At 41.7% G+C, this 20753-nt stretch overlaps 1 protein-coding gene across 3 annotated transcripts in view; it reads right to left on the bottom strand.

Moving 5' to 3' along the window:
* Positions 1-20753, bottom strand: part of TMTC2 (transmembrane O-mannosyltransferase targeting cadherins 2) — a 454418-nt gene that overhangs the window by 70309 nt on the left and 363356 nt on the right. For all 3 annotated transcript variants that reach the window (XM_073556991.1, XM_073556990.1, XM_073556989.1), the window contains exon 10: positions 13013-13127. In XM_073556991.1, coding sequence (XP_073413092.1) covers positions 13013-13127 — 115 coding nt within the window. The remainder of the gene's footprint in view (positions 1-13012; positions 13128-20753) is intronic.

Below are 20753 nucleotides of genomic sequence, written 5' to 3'. Positions count from 1 at the left end.
TTGTAAGGCTTACTGTTTATATATGTAACCTCTAATACAAAGCTACTAATACTGAACTGGTATCTGGCTGAGTGTTCAGATAATTAACCTTTATGTCAGAGAATACCACAAATATTTCATGGGCAATGCGCAAGAACCAAGAATAATACCGACAGACAAAACATTTCCTTCATAACCATAAAGTGACCATAATCTTTGCAGGAAAAGACAGAAAAATTGTGCTAAGTGACCACATGTGATGAATAACACTCGAAAACTTAGCATCAGTCATAGATTATTTCCTACTAGTCCAGACAATGGAATTGCTGGCATACGTTTGTGTATATTGCAAAACGGCAATTTCTTTAGGGTGGAAAAAGGGTGGGGGGATGTAGGCAGACAGCAATAAAGCAGGACATGTGAATACATAAAATTCTACATGAATACTACATAAAATTCTATTATGCATACTTAGAAGTTGAATTTAATTGACTTGACAGTAGTTAATAGAACATATTAAGCACAAATAAATTATATAATATACTGAAATGAGACCCGCGATGAAGCTTAATAACGAGATGGACGCACAATTCTGTCATAGGAGATATGACAGAATTGTGCGTCCATCTCGTTATTAAGCTTCATCGCGGGAACAATTTGCAACTACGGCTGGGAAAGTACAGCATTCAATCGCCCCCATGTGACAGCAGCCTAACCGGGAAAGAAAAAACAAGAAACTATACACGCTTTTTTTTTTTTCCTAATGAGCGGTTTAATGACACTTTTATTACAGCTCTCCAAAGGAAGGTACATTACTTCAATTAAATCTTTTAATTAGAAATATATAACTATTGGAGGCATTCTTGTAAATCACAGTATGCATAATACAGGACTGGGGAACAGATATGTATGCAAGGTTAATAGCTAGCAGAGAACATAATTAAAGTTTCCAGTTGCACATCATGAAACCGACGCACTGTTAACTATCCAAGGACAATGAAAGGATAATAACTGCACTTAAGAGCTCATTGCATCATAACTAGTTGAACTGCAACACTCTGATCAATCAATTACTCATCAAGTTGGAGCTACACTTAATGCCTATTCGACCGGCGCCATCGGAACACTATTGTAAATGACTATGCTTAAATAAGATAATCTGGCTTCTTCATATCCAGAACTTAAAACTCTCTTTGTGCAAATCCCTGGAAAACAGAGCAGGTGGTCTGCGATGGGAGTATCTCAAATTCAGAGATACGGTGGATAGTTATTCACCTCATCCCTGATCTTCAGATATTTGTGGCTTTTCCCAACGGTAAGAACAGTTTGAATCCTTACACTCCATATAATATTTTATGATGTACAAGTTATTAAAGTTACATTTTTACTAAAAACTTCAAGTGTAAATGTTCACTTCACTTTTAGACTAATTCATCTCCTTTCATAGTGTGATAAATAGGCAAATCCGCGAAGCACAATATTTAACTCCTTCACCCCCCGGGGCCATTTTCAAATGGTTAAACTGACCTGGCAAGTTGATTCTCCAGGTCAGTACAAGTACGCAGATACCAAATATCATACATATCATATATATAGATATATTTTTATTTAAGTGGTGAAAAAAAAAGAAATCTACACGGAAATTATAATTCTGCTTTTGTCGCCATTTTCCGAGACCCGTAACGTTTTCAGTTTTCGGGATCTGGGGTTGGTGAGGGCATATTTTTTGCACTCTGAGCTGACATTTTTACCGATACCATTTTGGGGTAGATGCAATGTTTTGTCTCTTATTACATTTTATTGCAATATTGTGGCAGCCCAAAAAAAACTTAATTCTGGTGTTTTGATTTTATTTTCTCGTTACACTGTTTACAGATTGGATTCATTTATTTAATTTTTTTTATAGATTGCATATTTCTGAACAAAGCAATACCAAATACATGTATTTTTTATTTTTTACTTCATTTTCAAAAGGGGGTGATTTTAATTTTTTTTCCACACATTTTTATGAGGCTCTGGCCTTATCATTCTAGGCTTAAATGACAGATCACTGAACCTACAGTGACCTGCCTCCTATTTTAAACACTGCACCTGCGCAATTAATATTTTGGTATTCAAAAACAAAAAAAAATGTTGCTTAAACAAAATGGCGCTGGCTCAAATGTAGTATCATCTATCGGTAAGGGTTGCTCTGAAACTGCGCATGCGCCGCCCACTGTATTCTTAAGATCAGTGTCGGAACGTGCACAAAAAGAAGAAATTGTCACCGCTCAACATAGCAATGCTCCCGCACTGCTCCCCAGAACACATTGGGCAGCATAGAGCAGATTGAGAGCATCACTTACCGATAGATGCTACTACGCATACGCTGCCAGCGCCATTATGTTGAAGAAAAATTTTTCTTTTTGAAGACCAGAATATTAAATGTGCAGGCACAGTATTTAAAATAGGATGCAGGTTACAGAAGGATCAGTGACCTGTCATTTAAGCACAGAATGATGATGATCATGAGGCCAGAGCACCAAAAAAAACTCGCCCACAGGCCTGCCCCATCGCACGAGCATCTCATTAATTCAAAACTGCCAGCATGGATTAAACTAGAACCACAAGACTGATTTCTTCAATCCAGGTATCATTTTAAGCAGTGCTAACAGTGCCAAGCTGACAATGCCTGTAGTTCACTTGGCAAAATCCTGATGACTGGTTCGCTTTAAAACAGGGACTGCTTATAGCAGATGGGGAGGGTCTAAAACAGTATTAAACTGCAAGATAATCATGAATGAGCATTGTTAAAATTGCTTCCTCCACGATTATTTTACTGGGTAAACAGGCTGCTGATCACCTGATGAACAAGCAAAATGCTCATTCATAGGATCTTCAGCACAGAAGCGGAGTTCCTAGACTTATTACGCTGATATTGCTTACAACAAATTGGGTGCACATAAAGGCAACAGGACTATGCTTCTACCCAGGTTTTCGGTGACATATTTGTTTTAGTAGATACTTTGTAAATATTACTTTAGTAAAGGAATCAGCAATTCTGGAGCATGCTTTTCGAACTCTGCATTATACTATCCAATCAGTGCTGACAGTGTCAGACTGTGTAAGGCTATACCATAGTGGCTAAGGGAATTAAAGTATAATGACTAGTAGTCAATTTACTATTAGATCACTGTTAGGATTTTATGGAGGAAGTAAGCGGGAATACAATTAATTGATAAAATATAATAATCTTTATTTTTTATATAGCGCTAACATATTCCGCAGTGCTTTACAGTTTGAACACATCATCACTGTCCCCGATGGGGCTCACAATCTAAATTCCCTATTAGTATGTCTTTAGAATGTGGGAGGAAACCGGAGTGCCCGGAGGAAACCCACGCAAACACAGGGAGAACATACAAACTCCTTGCAGATGTTGTCCTTGGTGGGATTCGAACCCAGGACCCACTGAGCCACCGTGCCGCCCTAAAATAGACAATTAACCTCAACACAAGATGACGTATAGTCACTGGGGTGTGTGGCAAGGGCTCAGGAACTGTGCTCTCTCCATATGTGGCAAATGGCGGCTAGGTTATACAGTTAGCATCTGTATCTCCCAATAAACATATTGGAAGGTAAAGCTCTGTAACCACTAAGCAATATATATGGCTGTTGAGTTCCATCCCTTATATTGCATAGTTTTGGCTGCTGCCAGAGTGGATTTCAGCTGATCGGTGGGGGATGTTGGATCCCATCAATCTCATATTGATGACATGTCTTATGGACAAAGCGTAGCCATACTGGTTGCATGTTTGAGCTCCTTAAAAACTGATGGTAAAGACATTTTATTACGGTGTTCAATGAATATCATAGTAAGAGCTTTACAATCAACTGCTGAGAAGAAAATAGAATAAAAACAACCAATATGGCTGCCATGCCGAGTCAAAAATAGGTTTTCCTATTTAAAACACTTATGACCAATTCATAGTAGCTTTAATACTGGGTCTCCCTACAATCACAAGAATGTGGGTCCCATTTTTCACATCTTAATGGGACAATTTATTGAAATGTATCCATTTTCAACACAGCGACATCATGTATGCTCAACCACACCTCATTCAAAAACCTTCCACATACCATCTACCTGTTGGATAACAAATATGTTTTGATTATTAAAACTCCTTTAAAATTTCTAAAAAAAAAAATCCCTATGTTGTCGGAGAATGTGCACGGAGATCATCACATAAAGATGTCTATGTACCGATGCTACAAAGCAGGCCACTTATATAGTAACATAGTAACATAGTTATTAAGGTTAAAGGGAGACTTTAAGGCCATCTAGTTCAACGCATATCCTATCCTAACCTGCCCTAACATGTTGATCCAGAGGAAGGCAAAAAAAACCCCATGTGGCAAATAGTAAGCTTCACATTGGGGAAAAACACGGGTATTACATACCTGGTAATGTGTTTTTTCATGAGACATGACGGCACCACGAGAGAGGGGATCCGCCCAGCGAGGACAGGAAACCTTCAAGATAAAAGGGGCGGCTCCTCTCTCCGCATCAGTTGTTTTACAGAGCACGAGAGGAACTCCGCAGGTTAGTGTACACATAAATAATACAACTTTAACGCTGATAAATTTCCGACACCAAGGGAGTGTATAATACTAATAATGCACCCAACTAATGACGTGATCAAATAGGGAGGGAATATAAGGGTGCCGTCATGTCTCATGAAAAAACACATTACCAGGTATGTAATACCCGTGTTTTTCCATTCTACATGACGGCACCATGAGAGAGTTACAGAGATTTGTATTCTCTTTAGGGGGGGATCACTGCTTGTAACACTCTTCTCCCGAATGTGAGATCAGAGGTAGCAGATAGGTCTAATCTATAATGTCTGAAAAAGGTAGATGGAGAGGACCAAGTGGCCTTACAGATCTGGTCGATGGAGGCGTCCGCTCTCTCCGCCCAGGACGTTGCCATGGCCCTCGTGGAATGGGCTTTTAGGCCCTCTGGAACAGCCCTACCTGCACTACTATATGCTAGTATGATGGCCTCTCTCACCCATCTAGCTATAGTTTGCTTAGAGGCTTTAAGGCCCTTCCTTGCCCCCTGATATGAAACAAACAGGGCCCTCTGTTTCCTCCAGGGTTTTGTCATCTCCAAATATTGTAGGATACATCTCCTAACATCTAAGCAATGTAGCCTCTCCTCCTTCTTGTTACCGGGGTTAGAACAAAAGGATGGCAAGACTATTTCTTGAGCTCTGTGGAATTTCGACACTACCTTAGGGAGGTATGCTGGGTCTAATCTTAAGACAACTCTATCGTCCATAATCTGAGTGTACGGCGGGTCTGCTGACAGTGCGTGTAAGTCCCCCACCCTACGTGCCGATGTAAGCGCTACTAATAAGGCTGTTTTTAAAGTTAACACTTTATCTGATGTCACGTTTAGTGGTTCAAATGGACTTTCTGTTAGAGATGATAGGACTAAGTTTAGATCCCAGGGAGGAGGTTTAGGAGATGGGACAGAGTTGGCTCTAGTACAGGCCCGGATAAACCTGGCCACCCATCTATCATTTGCTAGGTCATAATTGAATAATGCTGCCAGTGCTGAAACGTGTACTTTGAGGGTGCTGACAGCTAAGCCCAAGTCTAAACCCCTTTGCAGAAACTCTAGCACTGCCCTCACAGGTACTTCCCCCTCCTGTATTGGGCCCGAGGTGGACAAAAATTTTCTCCATATTCTCCCGTATATTTTTGTAGTCACTGGCTTTCTGCTACTGATTAGGGTGGAAATTAACCTTTGTGAAAACCCTTTTTTCTCTAACAGCGACCTTTCAAATTCCAGGCTGTCAAATGCAACCTGGAGTTCGGAGGGTGATTGAAGGGACCCTGTGTTAGGAGGTCGTGGTCCTCTGGGAGTACCCACGGGTCCGTCACTGACATCACTCTTAGCCAGTAGAACCATGGTCTTTTTGGCCAAAAGGGAGCTATCATAATTACTCTGGCTCGGTCCTCCCTGATCTTCTTCAGGACTAATGGAATGAGGCATATCGGAGGGAAGGCGTACAGGAGACCTGATGTCCATTTTATCCTGAAGGCGTCTACCGCCAGTGGCATGTCTGCCGGACTTAGAGAGCAGAACTTTTGAACCTTTCTGTTGGTTTTTGAGGCGAAGAGATCTATTATGGGTTTCCCCCACATAAGCATAATCCGTTGAAAAATGGACTCTTTTAGACACCATTCGCCTTGCTTCAACCGGTTCCTGCTCAGAAAGTCTGCCTTCAAGTTGTCCACACCTCGGATATGCAGGGCCGATAATGAGAGAAACTGACGTTCTGCTAGAGTCAGGATTCTTCCCGCTATCTTCATTAATGACCGAGAACGGGTGCCCCCCTGATGGTTCACATATGCTACTGCTGTCCGATTGTCTGATAGGACTTTCACGTGATGTCCTGTCAGGTGTGTCAGTAAACCTTCCAACGCCCTTTCGATGGCTAACAGCTCCCACTCGTTTGAGGATAGATCTCTTTCGTCCTGAGCCCAAGGATCTTGAAGCCATAGGGTGTCTAGATGGGCTCCCCAGCCCCAAGGGCTGGCATCTGTCGTGATTACTCTGGAGGCTGTGTATGTCCAGGGTACTCCCCTTGGAGAGGACTCCATCTGTAACCACCACCTGAGTGACTGGAGTACAGGGTCCGGGATGGTGAGTTTTTGCTCTAACTGCCCCTGAAGCCTCAGATCGTTTTGTAACATGCACCACTGAAGTTCCCTTGTGTGAAACTGAGCCCATTTTATTGCTGGTATGCAGGAAGTTAGGGATCCCAACACTGACATGGCTTTCCTCAGAGTCATTACTGGCTTTCTTAATGTTGTCCTGATTAGGTTTTTGATTTTTCCTTCTTTTTCCTCTGGGAGGCGACATTCCTGCACCACTGAGTCTATTGTTAGGCCCAAAAAATTCTGGATCATTGTTGGTTCCAGTTTGGATTTTTTGAGGTTCAGTTGCCAACCCAGAGTCTGAAGTGTCTCCATCACTATCTTGACTTGTTCCTGACAGTGAGAGAAATCTCTCCCCACTATCAGGAAGTCGTCCAGATATGGTATTACCAGGGCATCTTTTTCCCTGAGATGTGCCGAGACCTCCGCAATTAATTTCGTGAAGACCCGGGGGGCTATTGCTACCCCAAAGGGCAGAGCCCTGTGTTGGAAGTGATGCCACTGAGATTTTATCTGGACTGCCACCCTGAGATATTTGCGGTCTTGCTGCCGGATCGGGACATGATAGTAAGCGTCCTTGAGATCCAGGACCGCCATGTAACACCGAGGAAAGAGGAGTTTCACTGCAGATCTTATGGTTTCCATCTTGAATGATGGGACTATCAAATATCTGTTGAGGCTTTTCAGGTTTATAATTGTCCTCCAGGAATTGTCTGGTTTCTTTATTAGAAATAGGGGGGAGTAAAAGCCTTCCTTTTTTTCTTTTTTCCGGAACTTCTTCCAGTACGAGTTTCTGTATGAGTGACAATACCTCCTCTTCCAGACTCTCTTGTCTTTCTTGAGAAGATTGCACTGGAGTCTGAATGAATTTTTGTGGTGGCCAATGGTGGAACTTTAATTCCAGACCTGACCCCACTATCTGTCGGATCCAGGTGCTGGATGAGATTCTCTCCCAGGCTGGGAGGAAGTGAGAGAGCCTTCCCCCCACCTGAGAAGGACCGTCACTGGGAGGGCTTTTTGGCTTCCCTGGAGGGCTTACCGAAATAGAAGCCTCTCCCTCCTCTGTATCGTCTGTCAGAATTGTTTTTGTCTCGATCTCTGAATTGTTGCTTTCTGAATTTTCGGCCCCTCTGAAAGGAGCGCCGAAACGCCTGAAATGGTTGTTTTGGAAAATTTTTCTTTGTATCACCCGCTTTTTCCAATACGTCATCCAACGCTGGTCCGAACAAGAAATTTCCCTCGCATGGCAGAGAGCACAGTTTCATCTTTGCCTGAGTGTCTCCCGGCCAGCATTTTAGCCATACTGCGCGCCGTCCTACATTGGTTAAGGCTGCTGACTTTGCTGCTAGTCTGGCCGAGTCTGCAGAAGCCTCTGCGAGAAAGTCTGCCGCCGCTCTAATAGCCGGTAATGCTTCCAGAATTGACTCTCTGGGCACTCCATGTTCTAGTTGATCCTCCAAGTTGTCTACCCATATCTTTAGAGACCTAGCCACACACGTAGCTGAGATAGCTGGTCTTAGTGCCCCAGCCGAGGTTTCCCAGGCTGTCTTAAGGCAACTGTCAGTCTTTCGGTCCAGCGGTTCTTTCAGAAACCCCAGATCCTCAAAGGGTAGGGAGGTTTTCCTGGCGACTTTTGATATCGCTACGTCGATTTTGGGAGCTCTATCCCAGGATGAGGATGCCTCTTCCTCAAAGGGATACCTCCTCTTCAGAGAATTAGATATCTGGGACTTTTTCTCTGGTTTTTCCCATTCGCGTTTTATGAGCTCTTCTATTTGCTCATTAATAGGGAAGGTCTTACGCTTTTTCTTTTGTAGTCCACTGAACATAAGTTCTTGGGCTGTCTTTTTTGCTCGCTCCTCTACCAGACCCATGGTAGATCTGATTGCTTTAATAAGTTCATCCGTAGATTCTACTGGGAACGTATCTTCCCCATCTGAGCTACTATCTGAATAGTGCGTTTTATCTGAGTCCTCCTCTGATCCTGTATAGTCTTCTTGAGAGACCCCTGAGGGGCTGGATCTATCCCTAGTTTTCCTATCTGCATCCGCAGTTTGCAATGCACTTACTGACTTACAAACCTCGGTTTGAATTAGGGACCTCAGACTATCCGAAAATGAGGGAGTCTCCTCCGCTATAGTTTTGTTAATACACTCCTGGCATAACTTTTTATTCCAGGCTGTTCCCACGGGACTTTTGCATAAAGCACATTCTTTATTTTTAGATTTTCCCCTACTTTTCCTAGGGACTTCCTATACTCCACCCCGCCAGTGTATGTAAGAGAGGGAGGAGAAGGAAGAGAGGAGACCAGAGAAAGAGAACAGACATTAGAGTACTGGACTTTCTCGTAGTTCACTCACCACTCGGACGCTTTCATAAAACGGGTACCGGATCTGGAGGCTGACTGGTCTTCTCACTGTCTCCCAAGGAGACTAGGGACCCCTCCTTCTTGCGTTGACGATCCGCCCGTGCGCTGCCCGAGCGGCTTCTACTGCTGCTGCGGCGTGTCTGGCTCTTTTCGTGTGAGCGTGACCGCCTTGCTTCCTGGCGTGGTTGTATATGCTCTGGTGAGGGGCTCTCCATCCTGCCGTATATGTCTGCTGCTATCTTGTGCTGAGAGCAGTCACACCCTACCATATAATGGTGTAGTGACGCCTGCCGCTACTGGTTTAAATAGCAGCCCCCAGCTTCCAGGTGCTTAGCAGGAGCCACTTAATGAGAGCAGTCACCTTCCGCCTAAGAGGGAAGGTTATTCCCCCTTTTTTTTTTTTTTTTTTCTAATTGGACCGCCTGGTCCCCGCGCCCTGCTTGCGCCCTGTGTGTGCGCGCCACCGCCTGTGCCCGCGCGTCCCCAGTAACTGCGCACACCCTCCTGTGTCTCTGCTGAGCGCGCCAGTACTACTTCCGGGTCGCCGCTTACCACTTCCGGTTTAGCGTCGGCTTCCTCCCAGCAAGGCCCCGCCATGCGTGCTCCCATGCGCGCATCCTTGCCGCCCCGGTGTGCTCAGCGGCGCGATCCCAGGTTGCCCGGTGAGCGCCTGGGCCCTATACCGGCCATCTGCTCCCTCTTACCTGAGGAGAAGAGGATGGGCGACCACTATACCACCAACGCATCCACCAGGTAAACCTTCCCCTGAATCTTGCAGGGACTGGCGTCGGGTCTCAACAGGGTGGGTACACCAACGTGGCACCCCCGAGGAGCAATATCTTCGCCCAGACACCGATGTGTCGCATGGGCTGCATGGCCACCGTACGTCGACAGGGAGGGAACACGAAAAGTGGCCTCCGTGGACGTTTTACGGGGTATTTTTACCTCTTGGAGGGTACACCACCTGTGGCCTCCAAGGTATCCAGCTTCACCCGGGCATCTGCCCCATGGGCTGTGGCCATGCACTCGCTCAGGGGGGACATAGGAATATATGACCCCCGAGGCGACTACCGGTACCTGGTATCAGGTGTAGCAGACCGGCGCCTGCTATTTGATCACCCGATCCAGGCCCAGGCATCCTCTTCTTTCTTCCATCAAGAGGTTTTCATCTTGAGGGTTTCCCATCGAGGACAGGAAACCAACTGATGCGGAGAGAGGAGCCGCCCCTTTTATCTTGAAGGTTTCCTGTCCTCGCTGGGCGGATCCCCTCTCTCGTGGTGCCGTCATGTAGAATGGAAAAAATTCCTTCCCGACTCCACATACGGCAATCACACTAGCTCCCTGGATCAACGCATTATTAAGGAAACTAGTGTATATACCCTGTAATATTATACTTTTCAAGAAAGGCATCCAGTCCCTTCTTAAATTTTAGTAGGGAATCACTCATTACAACATCATATGGCAGAGAGTTCCATAGTCTCACTGCTCTTACAGTAAAGAATCCGCGTCTGTGAGTATGCTTAAACCTTCTTTCCTCCAGACGTAGAGGATGACCCCTTGTCCCCGTCACAGGTCTAAGAGTAAAAAGATCATTAGAAAGGTCTTTGTACTGTCCCCGCATATATTTATACATTGTAATAAGATCACCCCTAAGCCCTCGATTCTCCAAACTAAATAACCCCAAGTGTAATAACCTGTCTTGGTATTGCAGACCCCCTAGTTCCCTAATAACCTTGGTCGCTCTTCTTTGCACCCGCTCCAGTTCAGCTATGTCTTTCTTATACACCGGAGACCAGAACTGTACACTGTATTCTAAGTGTGGCCGCACTAGCGACTTATATAGAGGTAAAATTATGTTCTCCTCATGAGCATCTATGCCTCTTTTAATGCGTTCCATTATTTTATTTGCCTTTGCAGCAGCTGCCTGACACTGGCCACTAAATGTGAGTTTGTTGTCCACCCATACACCCAGGTCTTTTTCAGTGACAGTTTTGCCCAGCCAGTGTTTTACAATTAAGCACATAATTATACATCTTGTTCGTTCTACCCAAGTGCATGACCTTACATTTATTGCCATTTATCAGCCCAAGCTTCTAGTTTACATAAATCCTCCAGTAATATAAAATTGTCCTCCTCTGTATTGATTACCCTGCAGTTTAGTGTCATCTGCAAATATTGAAATTCTCTCTATGCCCCCTACAAGGTCATTAATAAATATGTTAAAAAGAAGCGGGCCCAAATCTGACCCCTGTGGTACCCCACTGCTAACCGTGACCCGGTCCGAGTGTGCTCCATTAATAACCACCCTTTGTTTCCGATCCCTGAGCCAGCTCTTAACCCACCTACACATATTTTCCCCTATCCCTGTTATTCTCATTTTATGTATCAACCTTTTGTGTGGCACCGTATCAAAAGCTTTTGAAAAGTCCATGTACACCACGTCCACTGCATTCCCTTGGTCCAGTCTGGAACTTACCTCTTCATAAAAGCTTATCAGATTAGTCTGACAGGAATGGTCCCTTGTAAACCCATGTTGATATTGGGTCATGAGGTTATTCTTCTCCAGATACTCCAGTATAGTATCTCTTAGAAAACCCTCCAGGATTTTACCCACAGTTGAGGTTAAACTTACTGGCCTATAATTTCCAAGTTCAGTTTTTGTCCCGTTTTTGAATATTGGCACCACATTAGCTATACGCCAGTCCTGTGGTACAGACCCTGTTATTATGGAATCTTTAAGGATTAAAAATAATGGTCTATCTAGGACTGTGCTTAATTCCTGCAGTACTCGGGGGTGTATCTCATCGGTGGATTTGTCAATTTTAGTGATTTTTAGACGCCGCCGTACTTCCTGCTGGGTTAAGGAGGTGACATTTAATGGAGAATTTTTATCCCTGATAATGTTATCCGTCATGGGATTTTCTTGTGTAAATACTGTTGAAAAAAAGTCATTTAGCATACTGGCTTTTTCCTCATCCACCATTTCACCCAGACTATTTTTAAGGGGACCAACACTATCATTTTTTAGTTTTTTAGTTTCTTACTATTTATGTAGTTAAAGAATATTTTGGGATTATTTTTACTTTCTCTGGCAATAAGTCTCTCTGTCTCAATCTTTGCTGTCTTGAATTGCTTTTTACAGATTTTATTTAATTTTCTGTATTTATTTAATGCCTCATCACTACCTACTTGCTTTAATTCTCTAAATGCTTTATTTTTTATCTCTTATTGCACCCCTTACAGCTCTATTTAGGCATAGTGATTTCCTCCTATTTCTCACATGTTTATTCCCATACGGTATGTATTGTGCACAGGTCCTATTCAGGATGCTAATAAACATCTCCCATTTTCTGTGTGTATTTTTAAGTCTCTGGATATCGTCCCAGTTAATTGCACCAAGATCATCTCTCATCCGTTGGAAATTTGCTTTCCTGAAGTTTAGTGTCCTTGTAACCCCTCTACTACACATCTTATTAAAAGATACATGAAAACTTATTAATTTGTGATTACTATTACCCAAGTGACCCCCCAACCCTTACATTTGATATGCAGGCTGACCTGTTGGTTAATGTTAGGTCTAACAGTGACCCCCCTCTTGTTAGGTCCTGCACCAGTTGTGAATGGTAATTGTCTCTCATAGTAGTCAAAAACCTATTACCTTTGCTGGAACTGCAGGTTTCGGTTCCCCAATGTATTTCAGGGTAGTTGAAATCCCCCATAATAATGACTTCTCCTTGAGTCGCAGCTTCATGTATTTGCTTTATGAGGATATTCTCTGTTGCTTCCATTATTTTTGGAGACTTATAACAAACCCCTATCAGTAATTTAAAATTTTTCCCCCCTCCCATTATCTCTACCCACAGGGACTCTACATTTTCATTAGATTCATAAATATTATCACGAAGGATGGGCTTTAAGGATGATTTTACATATAAACACATGCCTCCCCCTTACCTAAGCATATGAGCTGCATTGAAGACAACATCAAATTCAGAGCTGTCCAGTTCTGCAGCTTTCTTGGCCATTTTTGCGGCTTCTACAATACGACTTTCTTCAAGAAGAAACTGGCCTGAAATGCAAATACATATAATCAGATGTCAAGAAATAGCACTGCTGCATTCAGTGGTAGCGGAAAGGCAGTGAGCGCAGCTGTCAGCGAGCACATTCATGCTTTATCTTGGTGATAGATGTTGTCTGCCTCATCCTACCTTTTCCTATGCTGCAATCATTAACTTCCCTGCAATAATTCAATCCAGAATGAAAACTCTGTGTTCTACCTCTTCACAGAGAGTAGGGCCAGGAAAGTTTTCTTTCCTTTTCCTAAGTGATTAAATCTGTCCGACAAAACATTTAGAACCAATTAGCAGCTATCAGATGACCACATAAAGCAGTGGTTATCTACGTTTCACTTGTCTGATGTCTCATCATGGAGCATGCACAAAGCAGAAATTACTACAGTAAGGTGGTCAATTAATCATATTAGAAAAGTGTAAGAAGATAAAAGAGCATAAGATAACACATATCCTGACGTGTGTAGCGCGAATTGGGAGGTATTCATGATATACAGTACATAATTATATTATAGACAGTCAAGGATTTTTCTTGTATATCACAATAATATATATACTGTAAGTTATATAGTTAGAAATCGGAATCCTCTATGAAATTTGCAGAACGGTGAGGGTGGACTCTTCAGTATATGATCCAACAATACCAAAAACCCTTCATAGGTTAAGAGGGAACTTGACAGTAAATTAACCATTTGAACTTGTGACATCTTGCCTTTACCTCCCCAAAGCTTGAGTGTTGCATGCTAGTCTGCCGCTCGATAATATACAGGTTTGTCTAGCAAGAAGTCAGTAACTGGTTAATGCTTTCTGCTGGATAGCGTGAACTACAGCTCAGTCGTTTTGGCTTTACATCAAGTACATTAGGGCCATAATTAAGCACCACAGCATTTTAAAAGAGGGCAAAATGAATTGCGAGACAGGTAATTTAACCCGATGAAGCGCAAAGTGACATTTGCACAAGTGTGCACCTCAACACGCATCTTTCTCCAGTCAATGACTGGAGTGAAACTTATTGCATAAAGTACATCAATGCTCACCATGAGATTGAAGAGAAGTTTGTCATGACCCATTCTGCCCCCATCCCAGCTCCACCCACATAGTTGAAGCTGGGAGAAAATGGCAAGGAAATGCAAAAAAAGTTGCAACTTTCCAAACATTTTTGCACCAGTTTTCTGGCATAAAAGCTTTAATGAATCGAGGCCTAAGTCTAGTTGATCAGCCAACAACACAGCAGGTCAGCAGACCAATTCCTGCACATCTCCCTACTTTAATTTTCACTTGACACTCCAGCCTTGCCAGTTTTACCAGCAAGAACTAACTCTGGTTACATTACTCCTGTTGATCCCTTTTATCTGTGCCAAATTATTTGATACCTGTCACTGACCCTGAACTTACTAAACCATCCGCTTCCATGACGACTAACAGTGATTCAGTCCTCCTGGTTCTCATCTCAGTACTTCATCTACTGTATGTCTCTGCCTCCTTATTTCATCATTAAATCCATGTCTCTGTTATTTTCCTAGCTAGATAACTATCTCCTTCCAATTCGCTCCACTGGCCAAAGGCTGAGCAGGGAGTCATGTAAGGGAAGATCCAAGTAAAGGAGTTAAAAGGTGAAGGCTGTGGTGAATCTGGGACCTGTTAAGGTAAGTGGCTTGCTCCACGTCAGTCGGTGGAAGTGCTTTTTAGAGTTCCTAGACTTCCACATATGGCCCTAGTATAACACTGTGATGGCAAAACTTAGAGATTCATATGATAAAACATCCATCAATGCGTTGTTGTTATGTAGATTTTGCTTCCGATCCCCAACTACATACCGTATATATTCTACAATCCATACAATAATTTACATATTTTTTTTCTTTTTATTAAATCTGGCATACTGTTCTAAACATATAGACCTTTTCCTTTAGTGCAGATTTCTATGTTTTTTTTGCAAGGGAGTGTTGCTAACAGGATTCTTTGGGGGGGCACGTTTTTAGACTGCTTGGTATAATTCAATATCTCTGGAACTGCATGGCAGATCTCTAAAAAGAAAAAAACTGAATACTCAGGGGAGCAGAAATAAAACGAGGACAAAAAATGGCCACTATTGACCTTGCGACAAGTTCTCTTTAAGCAACTACATCACAAAACAGAAAATTCCAGAAAACGTTTTTCATATTGTTAAAGTGCTCTTGATCAGAGCCTTTAATACAATTCTTACACTGCTCCTTGAGTCGCCCCATAGATGTCTTGATATACTTTTGGAGCACTCCATTATAAAGCAGAATCATTTCCATTAATGCAAATAAAATACAGAATGTCTCACACTGTAGCTAATATTATACTAGAACATAAAATGCAGATACCCTTACTTGTGATTTATTTAACACGTCCTTTATCCTGATTACAGACTACTAAAAAATAGTTTTAAAAAAATAACTTCCTACTAAATCAGATGCCTAATTGTACAAACCACTGTAAAATGCCTTAGAAGATTGCTTTGTATCAAGCACAGTGATTGCCGATGGGACCAACTACAAAGAGGGCGAGCACTTGTTTAATAGGGTTCATATATATTTTCAATGGGTCATGTTACACTCATTCCTTTGAAGTAAATGGTCATGAATCAATTTCTGACAACACTTAAGAATTGCAAATAACATAAACTGAACTTAAGTCTTTAATCCACTAAACTGAGCAGAAAGTTTAGCAGTACACAACAGTGTCCGAACGACTGTCAATCTTTCATTCCATGCAAGCAAATTAATCAAAGTAAATGAAAGCAGTAAAAAGCCACCCATCCGTCTGCCGATAGCTTGGGCGGCATAATATTCACAATGTCTGACGATGTATTATTATACACGTCTCGAGAGCCATTCTTTTGATGGTTGTTATAAGCAGAACTTCTAGCTTGCATTCTAAATGGGACCGGCAAATTATAATAATGGTGTGCAGCTGTTGGGTCCGACACATGGTCTCATAAAGTGCTCATGGACAAAGTTAGACACGCACCATTCTTGTTGCATGCTTTTTTTTGTTAGTGTCAAAATGTCTAAATAGGTACTCATCACATCTTTTTTTAGATAATATGAATAAATCTAAATATATACTATTTTTTCTTGTCTCTAAGTAGACCTTGTAAGGTAGGGAATTTCCAAGGTGGCTATGCGTCATAGACCTTGTAAGGTAGGGAATTTCCAAGGTGGCCATGCGTCATATAGGCCTATCACATGTACCACCCATTGCACGCTGCCATGAATGACTAGTAGAGATTGTACAGATACACCATTAGAGACCAATACATATTTACAGCAGCATGCAGGCTCAGAAACTACTATATTATATTACGAATATACTGTGTATAGATAGTACTCTACTTGCAACTGAAGCATACAAAGTTTTTTCTATTTTTAACTTAAAAAAATGGTGCCATATTACATCAAATGACAAATTACAAAGATCTTCTGCATTACTTCTAGGGGAGAATATCTCAAAATTAACGTGCAATAGGTGGCACATAACTATAGTTTCAAATTATCTTTTGTTCTTGCTATTTTTGACAACTGGTCTTTCGAGAAAAACATTTGTGGTGCCTGCAGCTAATAATCACACCAGCAAATGATAAAAAAGAGAGATCTCAATTTTAGTTTCTGCTTCCAGTCTTTCAGTCAGTTCAACTGACTACCATATTGGAAGTAGCTAAGAGGCCGATCTGTCTGAGAAACTGTGTGTTGTGTGTATCATCACGTTCAACCTATTGGGTGGTCCTTCGTAAGCGCCACACAAAGACATTCCTCGCTGTGCAAAGAACTTGCAGCAAAGTAAGTTAAGAAGGTCGACTGATTAATTTATTCAAAATTAGTTTCTTTCAAATCTGTGGTCAAGGGCCTGGAGCTTTCAGTTCACGCTGATTTTGGAATGCAGCTTCGTTTGTATTGCTCTTGGCAATGCTAGCTTATGAAGAACACTGGATGATGGTCAAGCCCTTTCTGTTGATTAGCAATAATAAAAATTATTTAATCACGGTGAAATAAAGAATATAACTATCCATGAAGCTGAAAGAATGGCCCATAAATTTAAGTCAAGAACAAGTGCCAAAGGTTTATTTCAACCAATAAAAACACATCACTTTAAATATATGGTATTTTTTCTGTGCTTCTTATGCTTTTTTGAAAAATATTTTACAAACCAAAACGATTTGAAATTATAAAATGTATCTTAAACAGATGGTATTGGATTTGCTCCTTTTCTGCTTTTATTCTTATTTTGGTGTTTAAAAACTATGATAATAATACATATTGACTTAAACCTACGATCATTTGCTTTTACTAAACATAGCACTGTATCTACAGTGAAACTCACGGTCTCCTATGAATACCAGCTAAATGCTGTCTTTCACAAAAGAACCATCGTGCCAACCAAGGAAGTCTTCAGCAGACCCCCAGATATGATGGCAACAGAACTGTGCCACGCAATCATAATACGGGTGTGCCGATGGGCGCATGGAATGACGCAACCCCTGTTGGCACACATTAAAGGGAACCGGTCACCAAGTTAGGCCGATATGAGATGTGTCCACCACCTTTCAGGGCTGATGCACAGCATTATAAAATGCTGTATATCAGCCCCCAACCCAACCTGGAAGAACTGAAAAACAGCTTTTATTATACTCACCTGCGGGGCAGTCTGGTCCGAGGGGGTGTCGCTCTTCTTGGTGGGAGGCGTCGGACCTAGAAGAGCGAGATCAATCGGACCGGACTACCTCGCACGTGGCAGCTAGTCCTAACCCCTTTGGTGCATCGAAACAACGCTGGGGCTCTTACCCTTGGGCACATGCCGGGCATGTAGTAATATTATACGGACTTTTAATTTTACATCTTCTGATGGCAGCAAAGATTACCGCATCCTGACCTATATTTCATGCAGCTCACGATATGTCGTATATTATGCGACATGCCCTTGTAATTTGATTTACGTGGGCTTAACATCTCGTGAGTTGCGTGTGAGAACCCGTGAACACGTCAGGGATATCCTGGCGGCAAAGGAATCTATGGATTGTCCCTGGCCTAAAGACAATCCCTAGACATTTTAGACTCTGTCATGATTCTGATCCGTCTGGACTACAGATACGTGGGATTGATCGGGTCCATTGTGGGATTAGGGGCGGTAATTTTAAGCTCACTTTGGCACAACTCGAGTGTCGATGGATTGTTACCCTCGGCACAATGCATCCTAAAGGTTTGAATGAGAAATTATCATTTTCACCATTCCTATAATCTGTCCTTGTTCTCTCTTGATTTTAATTGGTGTTGTGGGTTGTTTTTATTGATAATATTTTTTTATTTGTTTAGTATGAGTATATATGACCATCTGGACTATTGAAGACGATCTTTTTCAACAAGCTGTGAAGATTTGGACCCTGTTTATAGCCCGATCTGAAGAAGAGTTATTTATGATCTTAATGCATTGATATGTTCAACCTAGTATCATGTTTAATGTTGTATTATATTATGTATCTTTAATTATACGATTCTTGATCCGGATATGACATATTAGTATGTTTTTTGTGGTAGGACATATTTTGTTCATTTATTATTTTTCATTTTTCATTATTTGTTATTACTTATTTTTCATTATTTTTATTTTATTATTTATTACTTATTTATGTATTATTCATTATTTATGTAATATATAGTTTTTATTTTTGTATATGCTTTTTTGTATATGCTTTTTTGTGTCCTGGCCACAATGGTTGCAATGTAATGTGCATTGAGGTTGTTACCTTGATATAGTCTCCTTAATGATTATTGGTTGACATATCTATGATTGGCTCTTGTAAACGAGGTTAGGCTTGTGTGCACATTTGCACTTTGCCTTTGAGCCTATTCACTTCTTTAGTTAAGGCTTTTGTGGCAGGCGCATGCGTTGTGCACATGGCCGCCGCGTCGTGAAAGGCATCCGAACGGCTTCGGCGCTCGTCGGGTCTCCATAGTGATGTGGATGCCATGACGCGCGTCGATTTCCGGGATGGCTAAAAATGACGCGGCGGGGACTCCGTGTTCACCGCGCATGCGCGGCTAGAAATGGCCGCGCGCGTCAGGAAGATTAGTGCCTCTATAAAAGGGTCTTTAACCCATAATACAAGTCACACAGCCCCCCGAGGAAGCCCTTTGGAGCGAAACGCGGCGGGGCCTAGTCAGCGCCACCTGAAATTCCCACATGGGTAAGAGACTAACTTTATACTCGGATGTTTTGGCATGGTAATAATAGATTGGGTAATTAGGGAGGTCCCAGGTATATTATTGGAGGGCCTTTGTCCCTCAATTTACCTGATATGATCTTTGTGCACTATGCTGTTTGAAACCAGGTGCGTCCCTATACACAGTTCTTTTAAGATACACTGTTATCCCTGTAATGTTATACTATAATAATGACATCAGGTATTGCCTCTCGTCCGTTTCACCTATATGGTGCCAGTTGTTATGACTACAATCTTTTCAGGTGATTTTGCTGTTAGTCTTCCACCTTATGTACTCAATTGTTTTGTATATATATATGCGTTTTTATGAGGACACTAATAAATACATTTAATGGATTTTGCACAAAAAAAAAATTGTTTTTTGTGATTCACTGGGATTTTTTGAATCCAGGCGTTTTAAACTCTTGTATTTTGTAGGTTTACCTCGCACGTGAGTATAATAAATTATTTTTCTTCTCTTATAGGTCGGGGCTTATATACAGTATTATAGAATGCTGTAGATCAGCCTTGAAAGGCGGTGGCTGTAACTCGTATCAGCCCAACCTGGAGACAGGTTCCCTATAAATGCTACTATCAAAGACTGACAGAGGCATTTAACAAGATAACAGCAGAGAGCAGAGCTCCACTCCACCCACGGCTGCTACAGGCAGCTGATGGTTGAATAATTCAGCCATCATCTGCAGGAAAAGATGTGGGTTTGGCATTCGAGCTCATATCAAAGTCAGGTACCCGACATATGATATAACTGTACATCATATTTCGGGAAGAGGTTAATGGGAATCTGTCAGTAGGCTTTTGCTAAATAATCTGAGTGCAGCATAACACAGGGCAAGGGAACATGATTCTAAGGACACATTACTTTCCTGGATTGATTGGTGTATTTTTCACACATGTGATTATCTATTCCATATCTGTGTTTTGCCCTTATGCAGATCTAATTCCGTTAGGATAACATTATAATAAAAACTACAGCAGATATTACCAAAAAAGTAATTCTTTAAAATTAATTTTCATTCTGGACATGACTAGAATCTGCAACAGTATGTACATAAATAAAAAAATTATAAACTACGTGAAAAACATGCCCTATTTTTAACCTTGCTATAAGGTCTAATAGCCAAGATGCAGATTCTTTTTAGTACAACTAGGATGCTCATGTACTACAATGTCAAAGTCAAATAACAAAATGTAATAAAATTGTAAAAACACTACTTTTCATGGAAACAACACATTACAATTATAAAAGTAACTGATGAATTAATGTTTTATTTCATAAAACAAAAGTACACATAAAAAAATAACAAACTTTGTAATATATCTCAGAGAAATCTGCTTTCTATTTTTCCTGGACTGATTGATTATTATGAAAATTCTCAATTCA

This window comes from Dendrobates tinctorius, unplaced genomic scaffold (assembly GCF_039654945.1).
Source record: "Dendrobates tinctorius isolate UK_male_01 unplaced genomic scaffold, ASM3965494v1 ptg000241l, whole genome shotgun sequence".
Taxonomy (NCBI): domain Eukaryota; kingdom Metazoa; phylum Chordata; class Amphibia; order Anura; family Dendrobatidae; genus Dendrobates; species Dendrobates tinctorius.
Note: the sequence above shows the minus strand (reverse complement) of the source record. Positions and strands in the feature narration are given on the sequence as shown.